Consider the following 16,393-nt stretch of genomic DNA (forward strand, 5'->3'; position numbering starts at 1 on the left):
GGCAAAGGCAAATTCAGTATAATAGATTACCTCACATACAATTCGAGCAGAAATAAGATAGCCCCAGCAGTTTTGCCTAAAGAATGAGAGGAATAATACTCCCACAGCCGTCTTCAGACGCCAGCAACTGCTGAACGTCAAATTATAAATCGTGGTCCTTTGGAAGCTGGAGCCTACTCATTCAGGCTGCGTCTTTATTTCCAACTTTACAAATAAAAAAAAAACTAAGACATTACAAGTTGTTCACTTTATTGGCTTTGAACAGAATGCGAAGTATCTCTGTCTCAACCTCAGTCCAGCATCTTAAAGTCATTGCATCGTCACACCTCCTCCCTAAAAGGAAATAAGCATTAATATATAAAAACTCTTCATTTTTGAAAAAGAATTAGTTTTATGCGAATAATACAATGCAATACTTATACATCACATTAATTCTAATATGCAAACATTCGCTACTACAGTCCATTTTAGCCTGTTCTTGTCCCATCACCAAACGTTCACATCTTCCTTCCTCAAAGTCGTAGCAACACGTTGACAATTGCGTTTTCTCATCCTGTCACAAGTTTAACTTTCAAATAGAATTTCTGTCATAATAATCTCCATCTGAAGAGTCTGGAATTTTCATCCTCATTTTTTTCCAAAACCTTTAACTCCTTAGTGAGTATATACAATTGCCTCAGACTCATTACTGCAAATATAAATATTGAAATGTTGGAATGCTAACACCAACCCAAAACCTCCTTTCCAATTGTGGAATTTTTCAGTTGATTGTTAATCCATTTACTGAAAGAAAAATCCAGTAGGTCTTTTTATTTCCTGTTTGTCTTCTTGCAAGCGACCAGCAACGTCACGCAAGTCATTTGCAACAACAACCACATTGAATGGCATTATGTAATTAGGTGTGACGAACACTGGAACAGTGGCTTACACACATCCCAAGCAACAAATGTCTTTGACATTGCTGCGCCTGCTGAATCTTTGTGCTCTTCTTCAACAAGTCAGCTAGTGAGCAATCATACTTCTAAAATTCGGATACACCTACTCAGTCCCAGGAATCGTAATTTCCTCTTCATCAATGGATATGAAACTCCCGAATAACTTTTATTTTCGCATCCTTTGGGATCACTTGTCTATGTTCAATGACATAACCCAGGAACGTAACTTGAGCTTTTGTGAACTCACTCTTAGCAAGGTTTATCAGTCTGCTTCTCAAAGCTAATCTATTCCCAAATAATTCAGATTTATGCTTCAGCTATTCCTGCCATGAACGACTGAAAATCGCCATATCATCGATGTACACTACACAGTTAGCTAAATCGGAAGTCACTTTATTATTCAAGTCTTTGAAGCGTACCTGGCTCATTTTTCATACTAAATAGCATAACGATAAACTGGTACAGACCATTCTATGTCAGGAAGGCTGAAATTTCCTTTGTTCTTTCAGATAAAGACAACTGCCCGTATCTTCTGAACAGGTTCACCTTTGAAATGTATGTACCTTGTCCCACTTTCTAAATAGAGTCATCCAAACATGGAGTAGGATATGAATCAGATTTTGTACTGCCATCGACTTTGCGATAGTCCACAAATGATGAATAGGTGCAATTTACTTTCAAAACTTTATATTGGGTGAGCTCCAGTCGCTGCAACTCATTTTGATTATATTGTCTTTGACCATGCAAACAATTTCCTTTTGAACATGTGTGAATTTTAGAAGTGTCAAAGTTCTGTACCGAGTTCCGTTCCATATCACATGTGATGAGATGTCGCCTTGGACGAAAACTTGATGCCAATGTCGCCAAAATAAAGTATAACTGGTCAGCCGTAAATGTCTATGCCAGATCAACTGACCCGCAAGCAGAAGAGAACGGAGACCTTAATTTTTTTGTTGCAACGCTAGCAACAGTCTGAAGAGAGGCCTTCCAAGTGCGAATGGACATGACCTTAATTGCAATGTGGAAACAACGAGAAGGTGAAACAGTGCCTCAGTACCTTACGCGCCTCACTGAAGTCCATAACTCCCATAGTGGACTGAGACCACCCAATGACATAACGATGGCAGAAATCACAGCGTATGAAGCACACCTGAGGAATAGCTTCATCAATGGAATGAAGGACGAAATCGCGAAAAAGGTAAAAGACACAAGTATTACCTGGCACACGAGAAAGCTGAATTTGAGAGAACAACATGCGATACAAGCTGAAAAATTACTTACCAAAGAGAAGGATAAGCGGAAACTAAACATGGAACAGCAAGCACATAAGACTCAGCTTAGTATGATGCAAATGGTCACCCAGCCATTGGAGGGAGGTGCTGCAGGAAGATAGAGAGGCAGTGGTGGATGTCGGGGAAGAGGAAGAGGAAGGGATTGTGGAAGAGGCGCTGGCATAGGTAGATCTAGTGGGTGCTTTGTTTGCGGAGCAATGGACCACTGGGCGAGACAGTGTCCGCACAGACATCCCCAATTGGCCCTGGAGTCTGGTGACTGACAGGAAGGCTGAGGGGGAGGTGGGAAGCCCACAAGATACAGGTAAGTCGCTTTCCCTTATGCTTGATAATGAAGACTTGCTTATGCTAATCTCTTCTACTAACCTTATGGCACTGAGACATGTCCCACGTCTATATTGAGCGCTGTGATTGCAAAGTGTGGAGAATGTATCAATATAACAATGTTGTACATAAGTCGATGCCTACCTCTATGTTATATGTGGAAGGTTCAACAGTTACCTTTTTGGTAGATGCAGGAGCAACATATTCAGTCGTTAAATTAAGCCAGTTTAGACAATCGACGCCAATAAAGATGAACGGAAAGATACATTAGGATTCGTAGTACGAGAGTGATTTTCTGCACCCCTATTGTGCAAAACTAGTAATGGGGAAACATTCCAATTCTCATTCTTGTTATCGAAATTCTGTCCTTGAAATCTGATGGGTCGGGATCTCATAGGGAGACTGGAGTTGGATTTGCTCAGTACGCCGATGGGCTTGCAGGTAATTCAAAGTGAAGATTTACCCGTGCAGGCTGTTACCATGACCCACGACCCCTGGAGTATGTCTATGAATGGCGATTAAGCCAGAGAGCGATAAGTTCAGTAAGTGATTCACTCACTTTGAAAGCAAGTAACCATGATAATCCTATTAACACCGATTTTCTTACTGAGGACATGCTGCACTGCACAGCACACATACACTACGATTGCCCTGATGAATCATATGAGTAGGATTGGTTCAGGAGATTGGTTAAACCAGATCAGTTGTTACTTTGCGAATTTTATTGGAGTGATCACAGATGTGAAGTCAGGGTGAACTTATCTAAAGTATCTGTGACAGCAAGTGAACCCTGTCTTTTTCATGTGGAAGGCTCGGCTCCTCACGTGTCACTGGCGAAGGCCTCCGGTGACAGGTGGCAGGATTTTGGACCATGGATGCTAAAGGCTCAAAGAACGAAAGGTTGGGTCTTCAGGGGCGATGTGAGTACATGGTTCTGTGCAGATATGCGGACATATAGGAAGAAATTAAATTGGCTAACTCAGGCAGTTAGGACGGTCCAGGTAACCCCCGCGAGCACTGAAAAGCCTAGGAGGGTAGCCTGGTGTTTCCCTAAGATAGAAGTCTCGGACCCAAGATTAAAAGCACCCCCTACTGAGTTGGGGGAAAAAGTGTGGGGCTCTTACGAGACTGTGAACCCATAAGAGTAACGCAGAAGTCTGAGTATCGTCCTTGCAGAGCACAATACCCGTTAAAACCCGGGGCCACAGAAGGAATTCGTCCAATCTTTGAATCCCTACTAAAGACTTTAGTGATAATCCCCTGTGAAAACTCACTGGTGAGAACTCCCACTTTTTCCGGTCAAAAAGGGAAGCATTCCCGGTCAACTGGAGGAATGAAGGTTTGTTCAAGACCTGTAGACAGTCAATAATGCTATTGTCCCGCGCGCCCCACATGTTTCTCTATGCTATACGAGCTCAAAGTCCACCGGACAGTAAATTGTTCTCTGTTGTTGATTTAGTAAATACCTTCTTTAGTGTACCTGAGCATCCAGATAGTCAAATCTTGTTCGCTTTTTCATTCAAAGGAAAAGCACATACCTTCACACGACTTTATCAAGGCTACTGTGAGTCCTCCATCATATATATTGAGGGTCTACGCAAAAGTCTGGAGACTCTTGTTCTAACCCAGGAGTCAGCCCTTCTGCAGTATGGAGACGATTGCTTAATAGCAGCACTGACAGAGGAACAAGGTGAGAAGGTCACCCTTGCGTTGCTCTGCTATCTCGGGAGGGGAAGGCATAAAGCTAGTCTCACGAAGCTACAATTTGTGCAACAATAGGTGACGTTCTTAGGTCACTTAATATCTGAATAAGGGAAGGTCATTGGTCAAGGCAGAGTTCAAGCAATCCAGCAAATTCCAAAGCATCACACTTTTGGGGCATGTGTTCCTACTGTAGAATGTTTACCCCACATCACACAACCATTGAGGCACCCCTAAGTGACATAGCCCATGGCAAAGGGTTGAAGAACCAGAGTCCGTTGCGGTTGACCCCAAAGGCCGAGAATACATTTGCTGAATTGAAAAAGGCGCTCCAAACTACATCTACACTGGGAATTTCGAATCCAAATAATTATTTTGTACAAACGGTAGATAAGAAGCGTGGCTGCATGACATCTGTGTTGTTGCAGGATCATGGGGGAAAATTGAGGCTGGTAGTATATTTTCCAGCTTAACTCGACCCCGTAGCGGCAGGGTTGCCTCAATACCTGCGAGCTGTGGCTGTAGCTGAAAAGGCTGTTGTCGTATCCAGGGTTATATTCAACTGTGGTGAATTAAACCTACTGGTCCCACATGCAGTATCCATACTGCTTTCCGAGCAAAAGACCGCAAACATGTCGTCTGCACGTTGGCTCAGATACACTTCTGTGTTACTGGAAATGCAAAACATTGCAATAAAGCCTGCTAGACTTCTCCCCAACAAGGACATGGAGACTCAGATGATTGTTTCGCTCCAACTTATTAAATTTGCAGCCCTAGACCAGACTTGCAGGATCCACCACTTCAGAATCCAGATATGGAGTTTTTTTGTGGATGGGTCAGCATTCAGGTGCAAGGAGGCAGGTCAGAATTGTGTTGTGTATGCTGTAGAGATTTCCTAAGAGGTAGTCAAAGCGGGGTCATTCCCTTCTCATCTATCAGCACAAGCAGCAGAGCTGATTGTCTTGACTGAGGCACGTAAATTCGCTAAAGGGAAGACAGTGAATCAACAGCAGGTACGTATTTGGAGGTTGTACATGATTTTAGAACCCTGTGGAAACACGGGGCTTCTTGACTTCCAGCAGAAAGCCAATCACACACCGTGGCCTGATTTATGACCTCCTGGAAGCAGTCCTATTGCCGAAATCAATCCCTGTGTTCAAATGTGAAGCCCACACGAAAAGTAACGATTCTACTTCCCAAGCTAATGCAAGGGCAGGCTCAGCAGGAAGGACGGCAACCCAGCAGCCGATAAGTGATCAGTTTGACATGTGTATGGCAAAAATTGTACACCAGCAGCAACGTACGGGAGTTACAGTCGCAGAAAGAAATGTGCGAGTGGACAAAAGCAGGTTTTAGCGTGAAGGAAGGGGTATGTTATGGCCCCCAATGGTAAACCTTGCCTACCACGATCATTATTTACATTCTATGCCAAACTGACATACGGTAAGGACCATGTGTCAAAAGGGGGGATGTATGACAGTATTTCAACACACTGGTACACGAGGGGATTTGCTCAATCTCCCAAAATATTGTGAACGATGTGTTATCTGTGCAGTTAATAACGTGGGGGGGGGGGGAATACAGATGAATCAGGCAGCACACCCCCAACCCCAAAAACCCTTTGAACATTTACAGATAGATTTTATTGAACTAACGCCCAGTGAAGGGAAAAGGTATCGTCTGGTAATATTTGATATGTTTTCCAAATGGGTGGAAGCGTTCCCCACGTCTAAACAGGCTTTGCTAACTGAAATAATTCCGAGATGGGGCACCCCTGAAATGCTTCGTAGCGACAATGGTACACCATTTGTCAATAATGCCTTACAACAGATCAGTGATTATTTGGGAATACATATCAGACAACACTGTGCCTACCACCCAGCGAGTGGCGAGGCAGTGGAAAGACAAAATGCTACCCTAAAAAATAAATTGACAAAATGTTGTAAGGAACTAGGGGTGACAGGGGCAAAGGCACTTTCAATTGTACTAATGTACACGAGATTTAGGAGAAGAGGAAGAGCTAATCTTCCCTCATTTGAGATTTTGTTTGGTAGGCCGCCCATCACAGGAATTGGCCCAAGGCCTAAGGTAAGACAGATAACGGGCCACTATGAGTATGAGATGTTGTGTTACTGTATAAAACTGTCTACACTTTTGTCTCAAATACAGAATCAAGAGAAAGCAGCACTACCCCAACCAGCAGAAGGGAAGCTGCACGATCTAGAAGCTGGAGACTGGATAGTGGTAAAGGACTTCAGGAGGAGAAACTGGAAGGCGAAGAGGTGGCTGGGGCCGTTTCAAGTGCTCCTTACAATACAGACAGCTGTTAAGACCGCCGAAAGAGCCACGCCAGCCATTGTAAACATGTAGCTGAGACTGAGGAGACAATAGACAACATCGGAACAAATTAAGTGCTAGTTGTTAGAAGTCTCATAAAAATATGGGGCTACCCGCTAGCACTGTTAGCAAGCGCCCTGGTAGGACTTTTCACAAGGTCTGGAATACAGTCGCAGATGGTAATCTTAACTGGGGGTGCTAAGGGGACCGTTTACAAACCAGGACAACTATAAATGGGATAATAAATATTTATTCAAGGATTCTTGTGGTGCCTGGCACCAAATAGTAGCCACCACCGACAAAGGGAGACCTGACACAGGAAATAGATATTCTATGATCAAGGTTGGAGGTGCCAGGGCACGGATGACAATATCCAAGACTCAGAAGAGCAATGAGGGAGTCTTGTAGTGTGGAATAGATAGACCCTTTTCAATCATTTATTGGCAGGTTAATATAATGGTACAGTCGCCCCACACAAGATGCAGTGCAGAAGGTCCGACAGAAGATGCACCAGGGCATGTCAACCAACCAAACCAGATCATGGACCTAACCCCAAGCAGGGCAGAGGGCATTAATATCACGCCCGAACCTGAAGGGAGTCGGCCGGGGCTAGAGAGCGAGTGTAATTCAGTAGTGGAATTGGCCCTTCAGGAGATAAATGACGTATATGCGACGCCAGTAGGTTGGGCGGTGCGAATGGCCATTGATCGATGTGAAGGGAATAGAGCATGTGTTTTAGCCCTAATACAATACCGGAGATTAGATGTTGGCTACCCTTGTTGGATACGCTTGCACACAGCCCAACGGTGGACTGCTTAAACAATCACAGATAGCCTGGCAAGAAATGTCAGCTGTCTGCTTCCGTGGGCGGCGACTACCCTGATTCTGATAGGGGAGTAATTAGGGCAAATCTCACGCCACCACCTGCAGCCCCAAGGCTAACTGCAGCCCCAAGGCTGACACGCTCCCAACTATAGCCTTCCACTGTGTGGAAGGCAGTGGAGAAAGGTGCATTTGCACCAATTCGGGACACTCTATTTTGGGATCTCCCAGTGTACTAAGACGCTGTACTTGATCAATGACTCTTGCTCAGCAACCTATGTATATGGTACGATCATAAACATTGCTTGTTCCTTTATCAATAATCAGACCATGGTGACTGGTATAATATGGGCCTGTTGAGAGAATGAGTACCACCACCTTCGCCTGGGATTGAAAGGGTCCTGCTACCACGTGATACTGTCAACTGGCAAAACAGTGTTCGTCTCAAGGGCCGGTAACAGACGCGCCCGAAGGGACATCCCACAGCTTTGGAATGGGTACAAACGAGCAAACCCCTGGACTACACCAGGAGAGAACATTGGGTGGTCTATTCTCTTGGAAACAGGAACAACGGTAGTAATAAAAAAGATTAATGGCACCGCTATAGTGTATTACTGTTAGCAAATGAGATGGAAGAAGGCCTAGCACTCATTAACACTGAGATAACGGCGGTTAAGGACGCAGTGATACAAAATCGATTAGGACTAGACATACTGACGGCCGAGAGAGTGGGCGCCTGCAAAACGTTAGCTACCTCATGCTGTCTTAATATTCCTGATGAGCCCCAAAATATCACTAGTGTAAAAAATCATACGAAGGCAGCGATTCGACCGCCTCGCCCAGCAGATGACTCCTGGTCCTGACGGCTCACCTCCCTTTGGGAGTGATGGGGGTATTGGAACCTACACGTTCAACTATTTGTAGGACTGGTCTTACTCATAGTGCTTTGTATAGGACCCTGCTTGTGTACATGCCTACGCCACTTGTTTTTGAGTGTAGTAGGATACTAAACGATAAAACTATCAGTGGCCCCATGTCAGGAAGATCTGATTGCGTGGACCCCACTCTACCGTGACTTTGACAAGTGTGACGTGTGAACATGGCAGGTGACGATACTACCACAAAGTTGTGTTACAGGTAGGTGATGTTTGAGCAAAGGCCTGGTGTGCCCTTAGCACTGTTGATGTATAGCGATACTGGCTCTGTTTTTTTTTTGTTGTTCTCCTTGTTGCCATAAAATGACAAAAAGGGAGAAAATGTAATGGAAAATCAACACAATTAACATTTACTGTGAAATCTGGAAGAGAATGCTTTGTTAAGTTTAATACTTTTCTGAACATTTTGATGAATTCCACGTCGAGGAGTCAGCTTGTCTTTGCTGAACATTGTAAACATTCAACCCGGCCTTGTGAGCAGTCGAATTCAGCAAAAAAGCTAAGGAAAACATTGAGACAGTTATGTCCATGGCAAGGGAATGAAAAAATAAGAACTCAAATGTTTCCTAGCCCTTTTCCTTGAGCATGTGATAAGAATGGTATAAAAAGAATATGTGAATTTTGCTCATGGCCCTTACACAATGTGTTATTGCTAGCGGTCCTGCATGCAGAAGTTTAAAAATAAAGCTTTTTCTTTGCTCTTGCTAGCAGTTGACTCGAGTTAATTTAATTTCCACGACACCTATCAAAATACCTGTTGAGTTTATTCACTTGACAAATTATGTGCTTTATTTCGATGTGGCGTTCTAATCAAATACTTCACTTCATTCAATTGCTTTTTGATTTGATAAATCCCAGTAAATATTGCCTTTAAATGTTCACCTACCACTGGCAGCAGCTCTTTATCATCATTAGCAAAATTGTGCATTTTGATTTCTTGTCCGAATTCCGCTTCATCGCATTAAGTGTTACTTTTAAATGATATCGGGCCAACTCACCCGGTCTGCTTAACCTTTCCTTAACGTTTAATACATGATCCAAAATAGCTGGTTTCTGAACACTAACACACCAATTTCTCCTCAATTACTCTCACCTCATGCACAAAAACAAATTAAAATAGAATGAATATTGTTGATCTATTAAATGCATCTGTAATTGTAATAAGTACAAATGGAATTCCTTTACCCCAGTCCTGTGAATAGTCTCATCTATAAGCCTTCAATGTGGTCTTTAAAGTTGATGCAACCCTTCTAGTGCTCTCTCTGATTCTCGATGGAATGCTGAGAATGGTTTGTTTAATTCCTAAACTATTTAAAACTTCCTTGAATGGTTTTGATCAAAACTTTGATTTCTTGTATCTCTCTGGGTAGTCCATACCTCGTAAAAAATGAGTTTCACTCCTTCAGTCCTTTTCAACATGATGCTCCATAATGACCTGTGCAAATCGAGTACAGTTAACAAATGCTTATTCTCACTTTCTTGATTTAGTAGCGCTCCTATGCAATCAATTAAGACTCTTGTAAAAGATTACTCAAATGCGAGAATGGCTATCAACTATGCTGGTTCCATCATTGGCTGATGTTTTCCTGTTCCCTGATGCGTATGACATTTCTGGCAAAAATCAACTAGATCCTAAGCCTGACCAATAAAAATGCTTTTGTAAATTTACTTGAGTTTCTTTCCTCCCAAACGACCTCCAACTGGTAATTCATGTGCTACCGGTAATACAACTTGATGACCTTCCATCCATTTCTCATCGGTCTGATAATGTGACCAGTCAACATGCCCCTATAAAGGCTTTCTTTTCAAGGTAGCAACATCCTGGGATACACTCAGATTCAGCTTCAGTATTTACTTTTAGATACAACTGCTCAATTTCGTCGTCCTTTTAATTGTAATGCAAGTAACTTTTCTGAACGACACAACCCACTTTATCCTCTACCTGCTCTTGTTTTTTTTTTCTCTCAACCATCTGATCTATCATAGTTTCTGATAAATTGAAATTCAACTTACGTGTCTTTATTCTTTGATTTCTCCTTTCGTCTCAAGTTATGACTTTGTGACTTTGTTTACCGATCAATCAGGAAAGATCCCATGACACACTTACTGTAACGTCTCAGTTGCCTGATTTTCAATCAGAGTAGGCTTTACTCCAACGTGTGATCCTATTATATTGTTACCAAGGGGAAATTGTATTTTAAGAAGTAGGATTTTGTCTGTTGTTTATAATGGATCACTTCTCTCCAGACCGTGATTTGTTCATGGAATCATAGAATATCTCCAGTGTGGAAGCAGGCCGTCCATTCCCTTCAGTTGACACCGACCCTTCGAAGTGCATCCCACTGAGACCCACCACACTGACGCTTGCCCTGTAAAACTGCATTTCCGTTGTTTAATGCACCCAGCTTGCAAATCCCTGGACAGAGTGGTTACTTTAACACGGCCAATCCTCTTAACCTGCACATCTTTGGACTGTATTTCTGATAAGAGTCTTTCTGAATTAAATATCTCTGCATTTATCACCATCAAAGATTGACTTGTTCCTGTATCCCTTAAAACCGTAATAGATTTACTTGCTCTTTTTGACATACATGAGTAAACTTAGCACACACAAGGAAATGCATTAAGGAGATCCAGCAAGTTATTCTCAACTACTACAGAGCAGGTTGTACATTAGCGAGTTTTGAGATGATTTGTAGCTGAGGGAGATTTCTCAGCAACAAACTCAAACAAGCAGACATAACACGTCCAGAAATCCTACCCACTCTCCCTTAAATCAAAGACATCTCGGAAATGACTGCCAAACCATTCAGATCCCTTGGCATCATGGTAGCCACAAACCCACCAACAGACTAAAACAGCAGGTAATGAACTTGAAAGACCCTATACAGACAACAAGTAAAACTAATGTCATTTACAAAATACCGTGCAAGGACAGTAACAAAGACTCCATTGGACAAACAGGCGGAAAACTAGCTACCAGGATACATGAACATCAACTAGCAACAAAGCAACATGACCCTCTCTCACTAGTATCCTTCCATACGGATGAGGAAGGACACCACTTCGACTGGGACAACACAGCCATCCTAGGACAAGCCGAACAGTGACATGCACGAGAATTCGTAGAAGAATGGCATTCCAACCGGAACTCCATCAACAAACACATTGACTTGGATCCAATTTACCACTCCCTGAGGAAAAGAACCGGAAATTACAGCATCATATGGAATGATATCACCACAGGAAACGACATCACCAACTCAAAAAAAAACCCCAAAATATCAACAGGAAGCAGGAAGCATCAGCAGTGCTTCATCCAGAGGCTCACTGAAGATGTTATCCAGTATGGTGATAAAACATCTGAAAATGGACCTTCCAGCTCAGCGAGCAAACCTGCATCCACAAGTTGTACATTCTTTTGCAGCATTTTAGCTTCCACCACTTTCCTTCACCCCGTCAACAAAATTCACTGGCTTATCCTGGTTTCCTTGTGTTCCCACTGCTTAATCCATGCAACTAACCATGTGGCGTCCTTTATTTCAGTGAAAACACCTCTGCTTTTTTTATTTCTCTTTGCCTCTCTTGGGTTTCCATTGTAGCCTGTGGCAAGTGATCATTACTATATTCAGTGAGATCTCCTTTCTTTTACTACCTGCACATTTCTCCTTTCCCTTAATTTATGTCCCACCAAGATTGAAAGTTGTTTCAGAAGCCAAATTTTAGTTTATCATGCAGCTGATAGTCATCTTCAATTTCTGCTGCTAATGTTGCAGCCTTTACTCTGTACTCTTCCACATGAGTTCACAACTCTGGGCAGTAAATTTTGGCCTCCTCCAAAATAATCATATGTTTGATGTATTTTCAATGCCCTCATCAACCTATCACAATTCCTTTGCTTGATTCTTTCAAATTCAATCTACGTTTGTTCAGGGTCCCACCTTACATTCCTAAGACATTGTCTGCAGGCTTCTGGTACGAGCTCATCTACACTGAAGATGGCATTTTTCATCTCACTACACTCTCCAAATACGGCCTTTGGTACCTTGTGCAAATACATTACTAACCCTACCGAAATCCATGAAATCATGGAGTGATATTTTTAACCATTACTTCCCTGGAACGTTGCCGATATGACACATTATTGCACAAAATACAAACAGATGACATTCATACACGAGAATCAATTAACGTATTGAGTTCTTATAACTTCCACTTAAATTAGAATAGTTTCCTTAAGAAAGAATTGCAATCTTAATATATTTTATGTTATGGTAAATATCACAAATTTCATTTAAAATTACTTTCGTGAACTCAAACACCAGATTATTTGAACTAAGTATCATTATAATAATAATGCTTGTGCGGCTTTCAAATACAATAAATTTGCATTTTGTAATGTTTTTGATTGTCAACCGAAAATGAAGTATATGCCTTCTGAATGATATTCATCAAATGGTAAATTGGATGTATTCAAGCAGTTAATGCTGAAATTTTACTGAATAGAAAACATATTTAAAACGTGGAAATCGTTAAACAACACGCAATGCAATAATTTTCTCACACAATAGCAGTAACCATTGCTATGGACTAAGCAGGACCAGTCAAAACAGCCCAGTCCTTTACTTTGCAACTTGTTTCAGTAAGTGTGCAGTGAAAATTACCTGGAGTAAGTTAGCTCAGTTGACTACCAGATTTTAAAACAGACAAAAATGTATTCACAAAATTACGGGATGAAACACAAACAACGGAAGGTAGAATACCGACTGAACCCAGAGTATCCAACTAGATCAATACGCTGTTTCGAATATGCACAACAGTCCCAATAAACAAAACCCTTAAACACAAAGCAAAAAATCAAACAAAGGCTTACAGGACAAAGTTAGAAGGGCTGATGGAGAGAGAGTCTGGCAGCCTGTTTTCACAGAGCCCACAGCTGAACTGACTCAACCAAGGCTTCCACTCCCAGGACTGACCAGTCCCCTTTCATTGCATAAGTCACTGCTAAAACATAACCTTTGGTCTAAAGTCTTCGCTATTTATGCGTAAACATAAAGGCCTCACAATACCCTTTCATCTCTGTACCATACCTAGCCGATTCAGAGCCCGCAGTGCTTTTACGATCCCTCTGAAAAACGATCAAGGACACAGAATCCTTGAGTAAAGGAACAGCTTTTATAAAAAGTGCCAGCTTTGTGACACCATCCACTTAACTTACCAGGAACTCCAACGATGGCAAGAATAGGATAATAAATGCCTTCAATCTGAGCTATAGGTGACCACCCCATTTTCTAAAACCGTCACTAGTAATGCTGGATGACCGGCAGGTAGATGAGAAGAATTAGAAGCAGCAAATAATTTATACACAAGGGATATCTCTCGAGAGTTAAACTGTTACACAAGAATCACATCTGTTTGAACAAACGGAGGAGCAGCTGTAGTAAAACTACAAAAATAAATATAACAAGTTAATTAATGATATTATGTTGAAAAAATATTCTACAATGCCAATTGGAATTTCTTACAAATAAGTAAACTTTAAAGGAATAATTTCAAAGTCCATCAGCAGACATCTGACCATGTGAATCGTTATTTACAATATTGAAAGAAGCAATGATAGTACTGATGCTATACGTGAAAGAAATCGATGCATTCAGTTAGTACTAGTCTGTAATAAGATTACACACTTTTTTTCTGTGCACACTGTGTAAAATAAATTGGGCATGTGCCACTGCTTTTCTATTTCTTTGCTGATTTTTATTTGCAAATTTACATTTACTTTTCTATTTGTTGTTCACGATACCTCATTCTTGTGTCTACTTTAAACAATTCACATTCATTGTCTGACCATTCAATTTGCCCAGCTGTTTCCAAAGCAAATTTTCAAATTATCATTTAATGCTTGTCAAGTTTAGTCCAATCACCTATCGAGAGCCATCAACTCCTTCTTGAAACACATTTGCCAATGCAAAAATTGTAAACTGCAATATATCTCCAATTTAATTTGCACTTCTAAGCATTTATTCTGATGAAGATTACCAAATAGATTATTGAAACCAAGGACATAAATATCTTTCATACATAGTACCCTTATGACTCATTTGATCATTGCATATGCCATTCTCTGTGGACATGGTATAGTTAACCTATCATTTCCCATTTTTCTCGCTTTTCATGCTATATATAACACTTCCATTCACATCATTATCTTCAGAATCTGTACTGAAGCAAAATTGCATTGGACTTCATTTATTTGGTTCCTTTCTTATCATTCATGTTTAAGGCAATGCATGCGTTCAAATTAATAGTGACGTCCCACTTATATGTTATAACTACTACAACATCCATATAATTCTTTAATGGCTATCCTCATCCAAACTTGCAATTTAAAACTATTCTCCGCTGTTAACAATTATGTAAGGTGTTGCATTCCCTTCTGCAGCCTTTCCTCGTTTGTCATTGATGCCTAAAATTGTCGAAAATTTTTGTTTCGCATGACAGATCCCAGCCTCCATTTGAATGCAAGCATAGCCAATTCGGCCTTCACTGCAGTGGAAATTGCAGTTTCTGTGCTGCGATTTTGTGTAGTTGTGCATAACTTCGTTGGAGCAAGAAACGGATAAGACGTTGCACAAGACAAAATAAAAGGGAAACAATGCTGTCAAAGAGAATGTGAAGTGTGCTAATAATCTCTATAATGGTGTAAACATTATGGGCTTTTTTGGCTCTTATGGAATGTGACTATTAAGCCAAAAGAGTTTTTTGAGCACATCCAACAGCACATCATTTTTTGCAGTTCATATTAAGCAAGGTAACCTCTGCCTGCAGCAATTGATATAAGGAAAACTCACAATACTGTGTCGAACATTAACTATGATACTCCTGCTGGACAACAAGAGCTGGATAATCCGATATCAGCAAGAATTAGAGATACAATCACTTTCAGACTGTTATGCAGGATCACGACATTGTGTATCTGTCTATACTGGAGCTGCATGTATTAATATACAGGATAATAATATTCATTATATACAAAAATAACAAGTGCTCGGAACAGGTTTGTTTCAACTAAAAGCAGAAAGCTGACATTTGCTGGTTCATTTCTCATGACAATTACTTTACCAATCTGAGCTAACGTGCCCAGTTGGAAATCCAAAAATTGGCCGTTAGCTGTGAATTGTATTTAAATATTCCACTCTCAACGTCACCGGCTTTGTATTTGCCATCCACTCGCCAGTTATTTAGCACTCTTCTCCCGTACAATACAATAAAGGATTAACCCACTTTTATCTTTTTGAAAAATCCTGCAAAGTGCAAGATGAGCAGCTTTAAGAAACTGTTGCTTTTTCAACAATATTCAAGTTCATTTCTACCAAATGCTGAAAAAACCTTCACCGAATATACAAAGTTCGGCAACATTAATATACATCGCTCATTTGATAATCTCAAACAATAAATAGATACCCTGCTATATTACTCAATTGTTTTCTTGACGTGTAGACAGGAATGTGATAGTCCATTTGAACGGCTTCTATAGCAAAAGCGGAAATATCGACTTTCCAACATTGTTGTATTGTGTTTGCGAGAGCCATATATGGAACTTCAATCCACAGCTGAACACAGCATCAACAAGTTACTGGCATCACCATTTAAAAAAGAAAAATGTGCAATGTCCCGTTTAAATAAAGGACGTAATTGACGAAGGAGTAAGATCATTGAATTGCTTTATGCTGTAGAATCCATTTAGGTAATTAGATTTCAGTCACGGAAATAAAAGCTTTTATGGCATTATTAACTTGACAGAACCCTGTTTTTTTTTGTTAAAACGTGCAATATGTTAAAGATGTTATAACCTCAATATACCAGTTGACTTCATATAAATTAGAAAGAGCCGCAACAAAATGATTCCCCTCCGTGTTAAACTGGGAGATATAACGATAGCATTAAGAAAAAAAAACACTTTTCACACTGCCTGAAACTTAATAGTATCAAGAAAATGCACGAATGACCATTGGTGTCACCCAAGCATATTTAGTGATATCAACTA

General features: G+C 40.9%; 1 protein-coding gene across 1 annotated transcript in view; it reads left to right on the forward strand.

The window, feature by feature from the left end:
• Positions 1 to 2,980: 2,980 nt before the first annotated feature.
• LOC148140753 (putative G protein-coupled receptor 139) overlaps positions 2,981 to 16,393 on the forward strand; it is a 50,674-nt gene continuing 37,261 nt past the window's right edge. Inside the window, exons 1-2 of the mRNA XM_087979023.1 lie at positions 2,981 to 3,050; positions 4,077 to 4,241. Coding sequence (XP_087835149.1) covers positions 2,981 to 3,050; positions 4,077 to 4,241 — 235 coding nt within the window. The remainder of the gene's footprint in view (positions 3,051 to 4,076; positions 4,242 to 16,393) is intronic.

This window comes from Chiloscyllium plagiosum, unplaced genomic scaffold (genome assembly GCF_037043375.1).
Source record: "Chiloscyllium plagiosum isolate Xiang-an unplaced genomic scaffold, Cpla_swu_hap1 HiC_scaffold_35, whole genome shotgun sequence".
NCBI classification, from domain to species: domain Eukaryota; kingdom Metazoa; phylum Chordata; class Chondrichthyes; order Orectolobiformes; family Hemiscylliidae; genus Chiloscyllium; species Chiloscyllium plagiosum.